This window comes from Girardinichthys multiradiatus, chromosome 9 (genome assembly GCF_021462225.1).
Source record: "Girardinichthys multiradiatus isolate DD_20200921_A chromosome 9, DD_fGirMul_XY1, whole genome shotgun sequence".
NCBI lineage: Eukaryota > Metazoa > Chordata > Actinopteri > Cyprinodontiformes > Goodeidae > Girardinichthys > Girardinichthys multiradiatus.
This window is the reverse complement of record NC_061802.1, coordinates 25,846,387-25,861,341: the sequence shown is the minus strand read 5'-3', so window position 1 is coordinate 25,861,341 and position 14,955 is coordinate 25,846,387. Positions and strand designations below refer to the sequence as shown.

Sequence of the window (14,955 nt, the reverse complement as noted above, 5' to 3'; positions counted from 1 at the left end):
CCTTCAAACAACATTAGACTACATGAAAAATTTCTCCAAGATGCCGAACTCTGCATGACCATTTTGGCAGTCAAAAGTTGACAGCACACAAACATTGCATTAGGCACCATCTAATCACTTTACAACATGTCACAAATCATTCAAACATTGCACCCGCTGGCTCATCCATATGTTGCTCAAAGTTAGGGTCTGTTCAGAACTCCATCTGTCCAGGAAAGTGATTCACACTCTGCAGAGCGCCGGTGAGCACAGCACCACCGGTCCCCTCTGTGAACATGTGCAGCAGCGACTCGGCCCGCCGGCAGACCTGCCTGCCTGGGGGCAATTAAAAAGCCCGGGCCTTGTGGATGGAGGCCCCCCCTGGGGAGCCCTGATTGATTGGAGTCTCATCTTCCTAACAGGCTGGCCCCCTGCCACAAAACCACAGAACAGCACTAAGCAAAGGGAGGGGCAGGGGAATAAAAGGGCCCTTACATGACCAAAAGAGACGAGGAACACAAACGTTTAGCTGAAAAGAAAGAATGTATGTCAGATGATAACGATTATACTGTAATAATCTTGGATTGCTCTTAAGTCCCAGCGAGGTGTGTGGGAAGTAGTAGTGAGAGGTCAGCATGAAAGTTCTTCAGTGAGAAAGTGTAGAATAACATTTCTATCAAACTATATTTTTATTGTTCTTACAAGAATGTGAACATCGATTATTTAGACATAATAAACAGGGAATAAAACAATATAACTATAACTATAACAACATCTTTTACATTTTCACAGTGAAAAGAAAAACAAAACTAAAAACAATTCTAGTGCAATTTTTTTTATCACTATCTAAACTTTGGCTTGTTCTTGGTCCAAAAATCACATTTTTGTTACATCCTAAAGAAACCTATTAATGTGCAAAGGTAATTCTCGGTTTCTGTAAAAATACCACTAACCAAATAACACAAGAAAATTACATGAGAACTAAAGACGAGCAGCAGATTCAAAACTATTTTCCCTCTCTAAGCAGTATGAAAAGTAAATGTAACCAAAATACCTACAGATTGGAATCATATTTGTTTGCAGTCATGTTTAAATGATATATTACAACAAAACAGATGCAATGACAGAAGAATGAAGGGGTGTCTGAGATTGAACTGTAAAATGCAGGTTTTGCTCTCCCTCTTTTTCCATTATCAAGTTAAAACAAGTGTAGTTCTACCAGTACATATTCAAGTTTGATGGATGCAGGGACAATTCATAATCAAAGGTAATCTTTCCTGTTTCATATTGATTTTTACAACTGACCTTCTCTACCTTAAAGATAATTAGTGCTCAAAGCTGTAACAGATGGTAAAATGGTAAAAAACTGATTCTGTGTCCCTAATGACTGCAGCCTACAATCCATGTTTCTTGTCGTTTGATCAACAGGGCGAATAAAAGAAACTTCCATGACAAAATAGGCCTATTTAGTCCAGCCTGAGACCGTTTCTCCCCCTTCAGTCTCAGACAAAGAGGATACACTTGGATCAATTGTGTCAAACAAAGACCAAACTATGCAGGGTGACGCATCACACAGGACTCTTTCTGCTGCGCTGCACGTACATTCAACCAACTAGCACTGAGTTGCCAACAAGTTTTCACCTCTAACTGCCACTCAAGCAATAAAAAGGAATACATTTTCCTAGTCTATCTGGTTGAACCCACCCTTTCTTATTTAAAGCAGAATGTCAGAAAATAACCAGGACCTTCCTGGGTTCAAAAGGGTGGCAGCACTTCTTTGTTTGCTAATTCCACCAAATTATTACGTTATTTACAGTTTTCACCCTTATTTTGAAGAAAATCCTCAGGTTTACCAAAATATAAAGGTCCTCCGCATCCTCTTTCTCCAGTGCCTTGCAAAAGTATTCATCCCACTTTCCTTTTTTTGTCATCAGATGCGTACATTTCGGTTTATTTTACAGGGGTTTTGTGTTATAGAACAACTCAAAGTAGCTTGCAAATGTAAGAAGTGTAGCATACATTTGTATTAAACCCCATTTACTCTGATACCCCTTAATATAAATTAGTGCAAATGAAAAAAACAAATAACATGTGTCTCTTGTGTGGACGTAATGGTGACTCTGGAGGAGCTGCAGAGGTCTACAGTTCAGGTGGGAGAATGTGTTGACAGGACTATTAGTCATACACTACACAAGTCCAGCCTTTATGGCAGATTTGCAAGAAGAAAAGCACTGTTGAAAGAAAGTTATGAGAAGTCTGCCTGCAGTTTACCGCAAGCCATGTAAACACAGAGCAAACATATAGAAGAAAAGTGCTCCGGTCAGATGAGAACAAAACTGAACTCTTTAGCCCAGATGCAAAACATTATGTGAAGTAAAAACTAACACAGCACATTACCCTGAACACAAACCTGGTGGGAGCATCATGCTACTTTGCATAGTCCTATCACGTAAAACTCCAGTAATAAACATTGCAGTTTGTCGTAACGTGACAGATTGAAAAAATTGTTCAAGTGGTGTGAATACCTTTGTAAAACACCTTCATATGTTCATTAAGAGCGGGAATGAATTTCTCTAGGAGTTTTTAAAAGGAGTGTTTAATTTAAAAAAGGGAATTCCAGTAGTTTCTTGGGTGCAAGGTGTGATAACCATAGTAGGAATTTCTGCATTTCCTGAGCATCCAGGGAACAAAACATGAACAGAATGAAGGGATAATAGATGACCAAATATGCAACCACACAGTGGTTTCATTTTTATGTTTTGGAGATGAGCAAAAAATTGCAAACATTAAAACGTACCAAAAATGTTCTTTAGTTTTCACAGCTCAGTTTCACTTTTATTTTATGGGCGAGCAGGCATGACGGGTGTTTTCATTGTCTCCTTTTTTCCAGGATTGTCAAAATGGACTGTCAAATGTGTTAGTCACATGGGTTGCCAGGTCTTGTCCATAGATTGGATGTGTTCCTTGGCTTTCATTCTCAGAGCAGCGATGCTCGAGCTGCGCTGATCTACGTCCTCCAGAGGGAACTTATCAGAGTATGGGGCTGGACATTGGTAGGGTGGGGGAGCCATGCTCTGCATCCCCTGCCCCGTGGAAGGATGAGGGTGAGAGTGCGGGTGAGGAGCATGGTGCGTGCTGTTGAGGAATCCATGGCTGGGATAGCTGGGCTGGAGGGCCTGAGCTGGACCCATGAAGCCTGGGATACACTGGACAGGTGTGGCACTGGACAGGGGAGAGGTCAGCCAGGGATCCAACGGGAGGGAGTTGGTCATTTGACCCATGCTGGTGTGAACCGGAGTCGAACGATTGAAGGAAAGCATGGCAGAGTCGTGAAGCTTCATGGTACTGGCATCCATTTTTTCTTGCCGACGCCATTTAGCTCTGCGGTTCTGAAACCAGACCTAGAAGAGACAGTATTTTATAAATTTAAAAACATACGTTTTACAACAATATGCTAATTATTGTTAAAATTGCCAGGGTTCATAGGTAAAGAGTTATTTGCTTAACAGAACTATTTCCTTACACTGTAAGAGCCAAATCCAAGTGTTCATATTTTGCTTCCACACATTTTGATATATCTTATCAATTAGTAGAAATTAGTGCATATTTCATTAGATGTCTTAATTCTATGTCTGCATATGTTTTTGAACTCTTCCACTGAAAAATGCTAGTTTTAATTGAATAAAGAAACAAACAGACAAGGCCTATAGCAAGAGTAAAATACAGTGCCCTATTTCAAATCATCAAATTAATTTTATCATCAGACAAAGATAAGCTGAGTAAGTACATGCATTTTTTCAATGACGATTTCATTTATTAAGGGGAAAAGCTCTGCAAAGTTTATTTATAATTAACAATATATAATCCCCAAGACTTTTGTGAACATATTGTGTGGACTAATGAGATGAGGGTGGACATTTTTGGAAGGTGTGTGTTATGTTATGTCTGATGTAAAACCAATGCTGCATTCGAGATAAAAGAAAGTCCTCCTGACAGTAATACATGGTGGTGGTAGTGTGATGGTCTGGAACAGCTTCACTGCTTCAGGAACTGGATGACCATGAATTATCCTTTTAGAAGATCCAAAAGAAAAATATCAGGCCATGAACCATGAATTCCACTGAAGGAGAATGTTCGGCCGTTTGTTTGTGACTTCAATCTGCACCAGGACAATAATCCAGAGCACACCAGCAAGTCCACCTCTCAATGGCTCATAAAAAAGAAGGATTTGGAGTGGCGTAGTCAAAGTCCAGACTTGCTGTAAATCACTCTTAGATGCTTTGGCATGACCTCAAGCACACCGTTCATCCCTGAAAACATTCCACTATGGCTGAATTAGAACAATTCTGCAAAGAGTGGGCCAATACCACTTTTTCCTTTTATAGATAAAATAACCATTTGAAAACCGTTTTTTATTTTATTTACTTTGGTTATCTTTTTGGATGTTAAAATGTGTTTGGTGATCTGAAACATTTAAGTGTGACTAAAAAAGGTTCTTTTTAAAATAGCACATTTTCATTTAACATATTCTTTGACTATGTAGAATCTGGCTTTTAATTTCTAACTTATTTTAGTTAGTTGGGTCAGCTGTGGAGCATTTGATGATGTAAAAGTACTTTAAAGCATCCGTTAAGAAGGGACTTCACCTCTTATGTAGTTCTATCAGCTAGCCACAAATGTTAATTTGGGATTTCAATGGCATTTACAAAACTTATGTTTTTGTTGGGCTTGTTTTTTAAAATGCACGTGTCTTGAATTTGATTTTTTTTTCATAACTGATTGATTTGTTTCATTATTATTTTGTATATGTTTTATTCTGTATTAGTGCAATGAGATTGCTCCTGTTTGAGTTTCTCCATTTAATCCTATACCACTTTGGTCCTGTTTTTTTAAATGTCTTAAATCAATTAACAATATCATTGCCATTATTAGTGAATGAAATTAGCACAGTCTCCTAATACTTGGTGCTCCTCTGTGATCTTTTTAACCCTTTTAGAACAAGCTGCTCAAGTAGACACTGGCAAGCAACAGGCAAATGGCCAAAGACTTTGGCTTGATGTTGGAACAAGCAACGTTAAGTCAGGTTACCTAAGATGATGAGGCAAATGAGGAAATGTTTACCGTAACAGCACAACAGGGCTATTTGGCACTGTGCTGTAGATTGCATTTGCAAGATAAATTAACGCTGGTGTGAATAACAAATCAGGTGAGGATAAGCAAACATTCAGAAATTGTTTAAAACAGCGTTATTAGGGTAGTAATATTAGGGCATCAGGTTGGAGGAAAAAGATAATACTATTTGTACAATTCTGTCTCCACAGACTATGGTTTTTGAAAAAATTACAAAATAAAATGTCAAACATCAATGGTTTACTGAAGGAGACATTTATAATGACATAATAATGTGGCTTCCACTTGGCCCTAAGGTTCAGTAAAACCAAACCAAGGACTGGCTGTAGCACAAGCCTTGGTTAAGCACTGGAACCACTGGTGGAAAAGCTGTTTCCAAGAACTCAGACTCCCCAGGACTCAGCTGCCTTGGGAGCTGGCAGCTTCTGGGGTAGGAGTTGGCACAAGGGAATGTTTGGCCAATCAGAGACAGACTTGGAAAAATGTGGATTGTATCAGTTTTAAGACCACATTATTTAAAGTAGAGAGAAAGATCAATTAATCCTAAGTGTTGAAATAGTCTCTTGATTGTAGTTGTTTTCAAATTTAAGGATGAAAACGTAATCAGTTGAATAAATTAAGAAGGAAAGTTTACATTAAAGCTTTAGCATGCATTTAAAGTTAGCTTGTCAGGGTTTATTTTAAAAACGTTTGATCTAAGAGTCCAGCAAGGACATTTTGAAGGACACCTGGTGGACAGCAATTAAAGTATTTGAAAGCTCAAATCTGTGTGTTTGTGCTCAATATAGTGAGAACTGCATGTCAAGCTGCTGCCGCCCATCTCACCTGGACTCGGACTTCAGGGAGATTCACCTTCATGGCCAGCTCCTCCCGACTGTAGACGTCTGGGTAGTGGGACTTCTCAAAGGCACGCTCCAGCTCGTGCAGCTGGTAAGTGGTGAAGGTGGTGCGGTTGCGTCTGTGCTTCTTCTTGGGTTGATCATCCTTGCATGGCTCTGGAGACTTGCCTTCATTGCTCTCCACATTTTTCCTGAGCTCCCCCAGCTCCTCGTCACTCTTGTTTGCGTACAAGCCAGCATCTGCTCAGGTTAGAAGAAATATGATTGTGACAATATGTTCACTTTGTACATTACAGACCTTTTAAGGTAATCAAAACACAATGAAATTAACCAAAGAGAGGAACGGAAACAGGCCTGGTTCTCAATTAAAGGTTGTAATGTCCACTTTCTAGAAGAATGGACATTTGTTTGACAAGTCAAACCATAGACTACTGTAGGTATGTGAAGCAACCAATGGCTTGAACCTCAATGAACCTTAAAAACATTCCTGATTGGATTTGGAAAAGTTGTTCCCTGTCTTTATCTTCTCTAGAGGTAAACTTTGGTAAAAATATGTTTTAGTGATACTTTACCCTTTTGGTTCATTCATGTTTAATTATTCATTACACATTACTGGATTAAAATTAAAAATAGCTTATTCTACTGACAAGTGATATCAGGCTTTACTACAAGGCTTGCCCTTTAATCTCCCTCCACAGTACGGATCATTTCTTAACCTGGCTCTCTACTCTTCTTCCTCGCCTTCATCAGTGTACCTCCTCTTCAACAAGTAACATCATGGGAAACCGTGAAGTCCACAGCACAGTGAGGAGTGTGCTGTTGCGTGAATTGGAATAACCAGTAAGTAATTCAATTAAAGAAAATACGGTTCAATCAGATCAGTTGCTCTTGTGAAGTAGCAACCAATGAGGAGTTGATGTCTGCCAGGACTGGACCCGGTTCAAGGGTTTTACAATATTCAGCTCAGGTTGAATAAGATGTCAATCACAGAAAGAAGGTTAATAGTTGCTTACATGAAACGTCTAGGTTTAGGGTCGCAGCACAGAATTGTAAAATTTTGGCAGCATCAGCTTCGCAAGGTAAATTAATTACTGAAGGAGTTAGATATTTAAAAGTGGCATGCTACAACGGACAAAATAAAACTTATATTACAAAAAATTAATAAATCCCACGCATGCACGGGGAGAACATGCAAACTCCATGCAGAAAGACCCCTGGCCAGGAATCGAACCCAGGACCTACTTGCTGCAAGGCAACAGTGCTACCAACTGTGCCACCGTGCAGCCCTATAATATAATATAATATAATATAATATAATATAATATTTTTAGAAGAATCGTTTAAAAATTCCCAAGAGTAAGACAACAGTTATTACCAGCTTCTGAGGAAATCATTCATATATTCTTCAATAATTATGTTTTCTAGTGAATTTACTGAGAATGATGCAGTAGAACTAGTGGCTAAAAATTAACTTTCAATTCAGGCAGCCAATGCATAAAGTATACCTTCATAAATAAATCTGTAAAGCTGAAAGGAGCTGCAGTCTCATGTGACAACCTTCAGTACATGCTTATTTTCAGCAACACCTTGGTGTTATAAAAATGTTGCCTGAAGTAGTTTTATGTAGAATAAAGGTTATTGGTTTTAGGAAGTAAGTCATCAGCCTTGTGACAAAATGTGATCTTATAATCCGAGCTTCAATAAAGCAGCAGGTTGTATATGAATCCTAATGCCAGGTTAGTTTGTTGTTAATGGAATGGATTGATGAGGATGAAAGACAGGTCACTGTGGGCTTTGCACTGACAAACAGGCGCAGTAGAGGCGAAGCAGGATTTGGGGGGTTAATTTATCCACCTCTCATTAAGGAGCCACGACAAAGGCTAGGCAGTGACAAAGGCAGAGGTCAGGTCTGGTTCAGTGACCAGCTCTTGGCCTGTCAGCCCATCACAGCCACTGGTCTGAAGCCTCCCCACTGTTTCTCAGCCAGGACAACATCTCCATGTTGAGAGCAGCGAGTGAAGTGACACCAAACCGTGAAAAAAAGCGGAGCTCATTCAGGAGGATCTGGACCAACTTCACAGAAAATGTAGACATAAAGGGAATGATGTCAATCCTGCTTATGCATGTCAATTTGACAAAAATAAAGCAACTAGCATTTTCTCTGATCAAGAGGGTTCTGTCTCCGCTTCATGGAGATAGCAGCGTTTTATTATGTTTGTTTCTGCCACCAACCACCTGCCTGATCCTGCTTGCGAAAATAGCTTCAGATTAAAACGTGGCAAATTTGATTCTGAAGCCGATGATGACAATAACACCCGAATGAACGACTGTACAATCTAATCTGCAGAGAAGAGAAGATTAGGGAGGAATTCCACAAGGAGATGGAGATGGGATTGGTCTTGGGGACATAAACCCTCTCCACACCATCTTGTGCCATGATTTATCAGCTCAGTTCAGTTTAGTAAAACAACAGGATCTACAACATGTAACACTGACTCTGAATCAACATGAGCTGCATTTTTAATTAAAATAATTAATTTGAGACCAGCCGACTAGTCTGTTGTCGGATTTTGTTCAATGTGAAATAATACTGATTTTATTTAGTAAAATAATTATATTCCTGCATAGAGTCTATTGTATTTTTCATAGTACTGTCCTCACATTTGTTAAAACATTTAGAAAGACAGGGTTAGGCTGTCAGTTATTTGAAACTTTGCTTAAATGTTGGTTTATTCGGGGTGTTGCATGAGTTTTGTTCTGACCATGAAACACTAAGATTGTGTTATTAAGCCCAGCAGTAAGACCAGAGCATCATAATGAAGCTTCAGTGTTGAAAATCAATTTTACCTTAAAAATCTCCAAAAAACACAAGCTAAACTTTACACCCAGCCAACTTTACGATCAATATCAAAGACATCTAAAATGCTTTTGGAATAAAAATAAATAAAAATCTGCTCATATCTATGAAGACAATCCTTGGGTCCTAAACAATTGATTCACACTTCTCAAAATATAATGAGCAGTGTTTGACGTTTGCCTTCACTCACCTCGGTACTGCTGCTGCTGTGTGCTGCTGTTTCTCACAGAGGAAAGGTGTCCGCTGTAGGATGGGTGAGACAAGCGGTCCTGCTGCTTTATATGTTCTCCGAGCCCATCTATGCTCATCTTCTGGGACCCCGTGGGCCCAGCAGGACTTAGCAAGGGGTCCTGGTCTTTATTGAAGCCCAGGATGACATCAATGCTGTGGACTCGGCCCCCGACTGTGGCGCCTCCGCCTTTCCCCATTTCGTGGTAGTTGCTGGGCGAGAGGCAGCTGTCGTCCACCATGTTCATGGTATCCAGTGATAAATGCATCCAAACGTCTGGGGCAGTCACCTGAACAGAGGGGAGAGGTGAGGGTGTGGGACCGGGGGGAGGTTACAGCCCAGCCAACATGTTTATGTGGGCCTCTGTATGGATTTTGCTCCATCTGGGTTGGGCCAGGGCTCATAACAAGCTCTAGATTGGGACCCACATGAGTTGACCAAAAAGGACCTATATCTGCAAAACCACTTGGGCAATGTACATATAGGGCTCAGTCTCATATGGATTTCAGGAAAATCAATTCAAGATATGCAACTCAGTTAAAGCCTATATGAGTCCAACCTTTGACTCAAAGTTGACCATTATACAGGTCCTTCTCAAAAAATTAGCATATTGTGATAAAGTTCATTATTTTCCATAATGTCATGATGAAAATTTAACATTCATATATTTTAGATTTATTGCACACTAACTGAAATATTTCAGGTCTTTTATTGTCTTAATACGGATGATTTTGGCATACAGCTCATGAAAACCCAAAATTCCTATCTCACAAAATTAGCATATCATTAAAAGGGTCTCTAAACGAGCTATGAACCTAATCATCTGAATCAACGAGTTAACTCTAAACACCTGCAAAAGATTCCTGAGGCCTTTAAAACTCCCAGCCTGGTTCATCACTCAAAACCCCAATCATGGGTAAGACTGCCGACCTGACTGCTGTCCAGAAGGCCACTATTGACACCCTCAAGCAAGAGGGTAAGACACAGAAAGAAATTTCTGAACGAATAGGTTGTTCCCAGAGTGCTGTATCAAGGCACCTCAGTGGGAAGTCTGTGGGAAGGAAAACGTGTGGCAGAAAACGTTGCACAACGAGAATAGGTGACCGGACCCTGAGGAAGATTGTGGAGAAGGGCCGATTCCAGACCTTGGGGGACCTGCGGAAGCAGTGGACTGAGTCTGGAGTAGAAACATCCAGAGCCACCGTGCACAGGCGTGTGCAGGAAATGGGCTACAGGTGCCGCATTCCCCAGGTCAAGCCACTTTTGAACCAGAAACAGCGGCAGAAGCGTCTGACCTGGGCTACAGAGAAGCAGCACTGGACTGTTGCTCAGTGGTCCAAAGTACTTTTTTCGGATGAAAGCAAATTCTGCATGTCTTTCGGAAATCAAGGTGCCAGAGTCTGGAGGAAGACTGGGGAGAAGGAAATGCCAAAATGCCAGAAGTCCAGTGTCAAGTACCCACAGTCAGTGATGGTCTGGGGTGCCATGTCAGCTGCTGGTGTTAGTCCACTGTGTTTTATCAAGGGCAGGGTCAATGCAGCTAGCTATCAGGAGATTTTGGAGCACTTCATGCTTCCATCTGCTGAAAAGCTTTATGGAGATGAAGATTTCATTTTTCAGCACAACCTGGCACCTGCTCACAGTGCCAAAACCACTGGTAAATGGTTTACTGACCATGGTATCACTGTGCTCAATTGGCCTGCCAACTCTCCTGACCTGAACCCCATAGAGAATCTGTGGGATATTGTGAAGAGAACGTTGAGAGACTCAAGACCCAACACTCTGGATGAGCTAAAGGCCGCTATCGAAGCATCCTGGGCCTCCATAAGACCTCAGCAGTGCCACAGGCTGATTGCCTCCATGCCACGCCGCATTGAAGCAGTCATTTCTGCAAAAGGATTCCCGACCAAGTATTGAGTGCATAACTGTACATGATTATTTGAAGGTTGACGTTTTTTGTATAAAAAACACTTTTCATTTATTGGTCGGATGAAATATGCTAATTTTGTGAGATAGGAATTTTGGGTTTTCATGAGCTGTATGCCAAAATCATCCGTATTAAGACAATAAAAGACCTGAAATATTTCAGTTAGTGTGCAAGGAATCTAAAATATATGAATGTTAAATTTTCATCATGACATTATGGAAAATAATTAACTTTATCACAATATGCTAATTTTTTGAGAAGGACCTGTATACATTAAAAGGCAATACATTTACACATGAGGCTCAATTTCTTCTCATGTAGGTACCATATGCAAATGTTGGCCAAATAAAGTCCAGGTCAGGCATAATGGCTCCCTTTTCAGCGCATTCAAAATAATATGAATCTGAATAAGGTCTTCAGAGGTCGAATTTACTACTTAAACTGAAAAAACCATTGCAGGTCGTAACATATACTTTTAGCTTTTTTATGAATGATTTCCACCTACAGCCATGTATGGAGGCTAAAAAGTACCACAACATAGATCAAATGTTTAATGATTAGATGAGTTACAATAAATAGCTGGAAGCAAAGGCATAAATAGATTATTAGCCATTAGCTTTAATCAATGTGTCATTGATGCATACTTATTTATAAGAGCTTTTACATTAACTTTAATATGTACCGTATCTAAGTGCACTGAACTTATTTTATCTATTGGCTTGCACATCAGCGCTAGTTTGCTGGGATGACACAGCTCTGGTGAAGACAATTAATATAAAGTGGACTAACTGTGCAGTTTAACCAGTCATTAATCAGGACCTATTCAACGAGCCAGAGTGACAGCTTTGATTGTTTATTATTGGTGCAATGCAATAAATGAAGTATATCAGTACTCGTATAACTTCATATAATTCAAAAATATAAAGGCATTTTTACTTATGGGTTTTAATCATTTAAATATCTGTTTAATAAATTATTGGCATATTTAATTCCAGGTAGGATATTACTTTTTATGTCCAATTTTATTTAATTATGATATAATTAACAATGATTGTTGAAAGCCTTTATTTTCAGACTTTAGGTGATTGATGGCCATGCAGCAGTGATCATTAATAATAGTTTATGTTCACCTACTCTTCTGCTGCCAAATCAAAGACCCAGGTTGTGTGCTGTCAAAAAGCCTGTCAGAAGAACCTTTTAAATGGTAGCAACTTCTACACGGTTGTCAGATGGGTAAACCTAAAATGCAATAAATGCCAAAGAGTCAGCAAGGTCAGCAAAAGTGGTGCATGTGTAAGGGAACCTCAGTGCCGATTCTGTTAAATTATTCGTCCGGTAGACAGAGCAGAAGTATTTAGCATGTTTTAAACTTTCAGTGCTACAAAGAAACAGGCATATCTGATGACTTTGTAGCTGTGCCTACCTGTTGGAAGGAAAAGCGATGAAATGCTGAAGCTACTTATGCCAGTGGTCCACCTGCTCCTCTCAGCGTCCAACTTTACTTTTCCCAAATCAGTTTTTTTGGTCCTCCCGCAGTTTCCCTCAGTCCAGCCCGGTAACTGCTGTGCATTCCTCTATGTATTTTACGCAGTGTGCCATGAATGGTCCGGACAGGGACTCTTCTATAAATCGCCAACCTATAGACCCTGTGCGTTCAGCAGCTGAGTTTAGCAGCATCCACACCACTTCGAAGAGCAAGTAGGAGAGGAGTGAGACCGAGAGGGAGAGGTGGACAGAGATGAGGAGGCGTAGGAGGTGAAACGAAAGGATTAGGATGGGTTTGTTTATTGCAATCCTTCCCCTTTAAGAGTGATTGGCAGTGGTTTTCTGCTCAGCTACTTCCTTGTCTAATGAAAGTCTTTTACTGATATATTTTATTATTTCAGAAGCAGAACAATTATTAAGTTTTCACCAAGGACACCCACCCTTTGTGGAACGTAATGAAGAAAGGAAATAAAGAAACAAATAGGATGAAGGGCAACAGTCACAAAGAAATAAACGTGTATTATTCAAGTAAAGTAAACCTTAACTAGGATCATTTTCATAACACTTAATTCATCTGATTCTTACTGTAAATCTGGAAAAACAAAAGTGGAACAAAGATACTGCTTATTGTTAAGTTGAGCAAGCTGTAAAAATAAAATTTAATCATGGTTTTAAAAGTACATCGTCTTCAATTATAGGCAGCCCTATTAAAGATTGGTAAAAACCAAACAATAAATTCCTCTTTTATTGGACTACCATTATCTCAAATTGTTGAAGAAATATTTAATTTGAGCACATTTATTCAGTAAATAAAAAAAGTCCATGTTAAGAAATACAATTTTTTTTAACAAAGTAATTGTCATGTCTTACTGAAGCTTTTTTAATGTAGGCTGTACTTTTTACATTCATTAAAAATTCATGACTTTCTATTCCCCTGGCATATAAATTTGACATGGGAAAAAGGTCAATTTAATTTAGCCACTCCTAAAAATTAGAAAGACATGAGAACATGACATTTAAGTAATTCATATGTATGTTGATTTTTATTTTTGAGTAAAAAGCATCAAAACAATAGCTACTCACCAAAATGTACCCATATTTACAGTTAGAGTAATAATAAAAAAGATTAAAACAAGTTGAACTGTGACAAATGGTCCTGGACAAGGACACAAGTTTATCTCACCACCAAACATTGTAGGACGGATGGAAAAGGAGGTCGGAAAATTATCAAAGCTCACTGTTAGACAACTGCAGGAATTATTTCAGTATAAGATAATGCCATCCATCCATCCATCCATCCATCCATCCATCCATCCATCCATCCATCCATCCATCCATCCATCCATCCATCCATCCATCCATCCATCCAAACAACCATCCAAACACACTCATACCTAAGGGCTACTTAGAGTAACCAAATGATGTAAAAGTCGTCTATTTTGGACTGTGGGAAAAGCTGGAGTATATGGTGAGAACCAGCACATGCACAGGGAGAAGATGCAAACTACATGCAAAAAGAACCCAGGTGAGGATCCAATACCAGGACCTTGTTGCTGCAAGCCAACAGTGCTAATCCACTGCTTCACTGTGCTGCTCTGAAGCTGCTGTGTTAGTCTTTTCTTCCTAAAGGTCTTAGTTGATGCAAACCAAGTGGTCTCCACAGAGGATAGTGTTTTCTTACTTGTAGGGTGTCTCCTTTGTAATCCTTTTCATGAGCTCTTTATTTGTCAGATCTTTCACTGTAGATTGTAGCGTGGATTTGGAGATCATCTGCTGAAATGACGAGTCATCTGAAAAACACTGAGGACCTCCACAGTAGCAGCTTGACCAGCTTATATAGCCGTAAACATCACGTGGGCCAGTACTGAGCTAATGAGTAGTTCGTTTTAGCAACTTCAGTTATAATGAAAAGATAGAGGTTCAGACTGTATGTGAACCATAATATAGTGAGACATAGTTTACCCGGATTCCTGCTCTTTTTTACAAGAACACGATTGTCATAAAATTCATAGCTGTTGATAGTAGCGACTAATTGGAGATTGCACTATTTAGTCTAAACTTACAATTAAATAAATTACTTGACTAAGGAGCATGACACTAAACCTTTTGTAAAGCGTGATGTAAGTGTGTTGTCTCTCATGCGTCCGTGTTGCCCTGTGATGGACTGGTCAACTGCCCTGGATGTACAACCTCATCTCTGACCTTTTAACCACTGGAGATAGACATCAGCCCCCTTGTAACCCTGCAAGGATTAATTGTGTGTAGAAAACTGAGAGATGGAGGATGCAGGTTGGCAGAAATTCTCCCAACATCCCCATAAATAAAGAACCAGAGGCTTCAAAAGAATGTCAGTTTACATGTCAATAAGGCTGTTAACAGCAGACATTGTGAAAATGTGTTTAAAAGTATGTCTGATTTGAGCAAGAGAAGATACATTTCCAAGCCTTCTTTGTCTTGTTGAGGGTTGCTGGTGCCTAAATCAGGTATCGAGTTTATCAAAGATATTTAT

General features: G+C 39.6%; 1 protein-coding gene across 1 annotated transcript; it reads right to left on the bottom strand.

Annotated features, from left to right (window-relative positions):
• Positions 1–649: 649 nt before the first annotated feature.
• Positions 650–12,664, bottom strand: rx1 (retinal homeobox gene 1). Its single transcript, XM_047374213.1, has 4 exons — positions 12,385–12,664; positions 8,996–9,323; positions 5,935–6,188; positions 650–3,380 (listed from the first exon to the last, which is right to left on the bottom strand). The coding sequence occupies exons 2-4, from the start codon at positions 9,300–9,302 to the stop codon at positions 2,901–2,903; spliced, it is 1,041 nt and encodes a 346-aa protein (XP_047230169.1). The 5' UTR covers positions 9,303–9,323; positions 12,385–12,664; the 3' UTR covers positions 650–2,900.
• Between the last annotated feature and the right edge of the window lie 2,291 nt (positions 12,665–14,955).

What these genes read in the sequence shown, in the direction of transcription:
- rx1 (XM_047374213.1), bottom strand. Translation starts at nt 9,302, where the DNA reads ATGCATTTATCACTGGATACCATGAACATGGTGGACGACAGCTGCCTC. An exon ending in ACAGCAGCAGCAGTACCGAG is followed by an intron (nt 6,189 to 8,995) that starts GTGAGTGAAGGC and finishes TAACCTGAGCAG; the next exon opens with ATGCTGGCTTGTACGCAAAC. An exon ending in TCCCTGAAGTCCGAGTCCAG is followed by an intron (nt 3,381 to 5,934) that starts GTGAGATGGGCG and finishes TGTCTCTTCTAG; the next exon opens with GTCTGGTTTCAGAACCGCAG.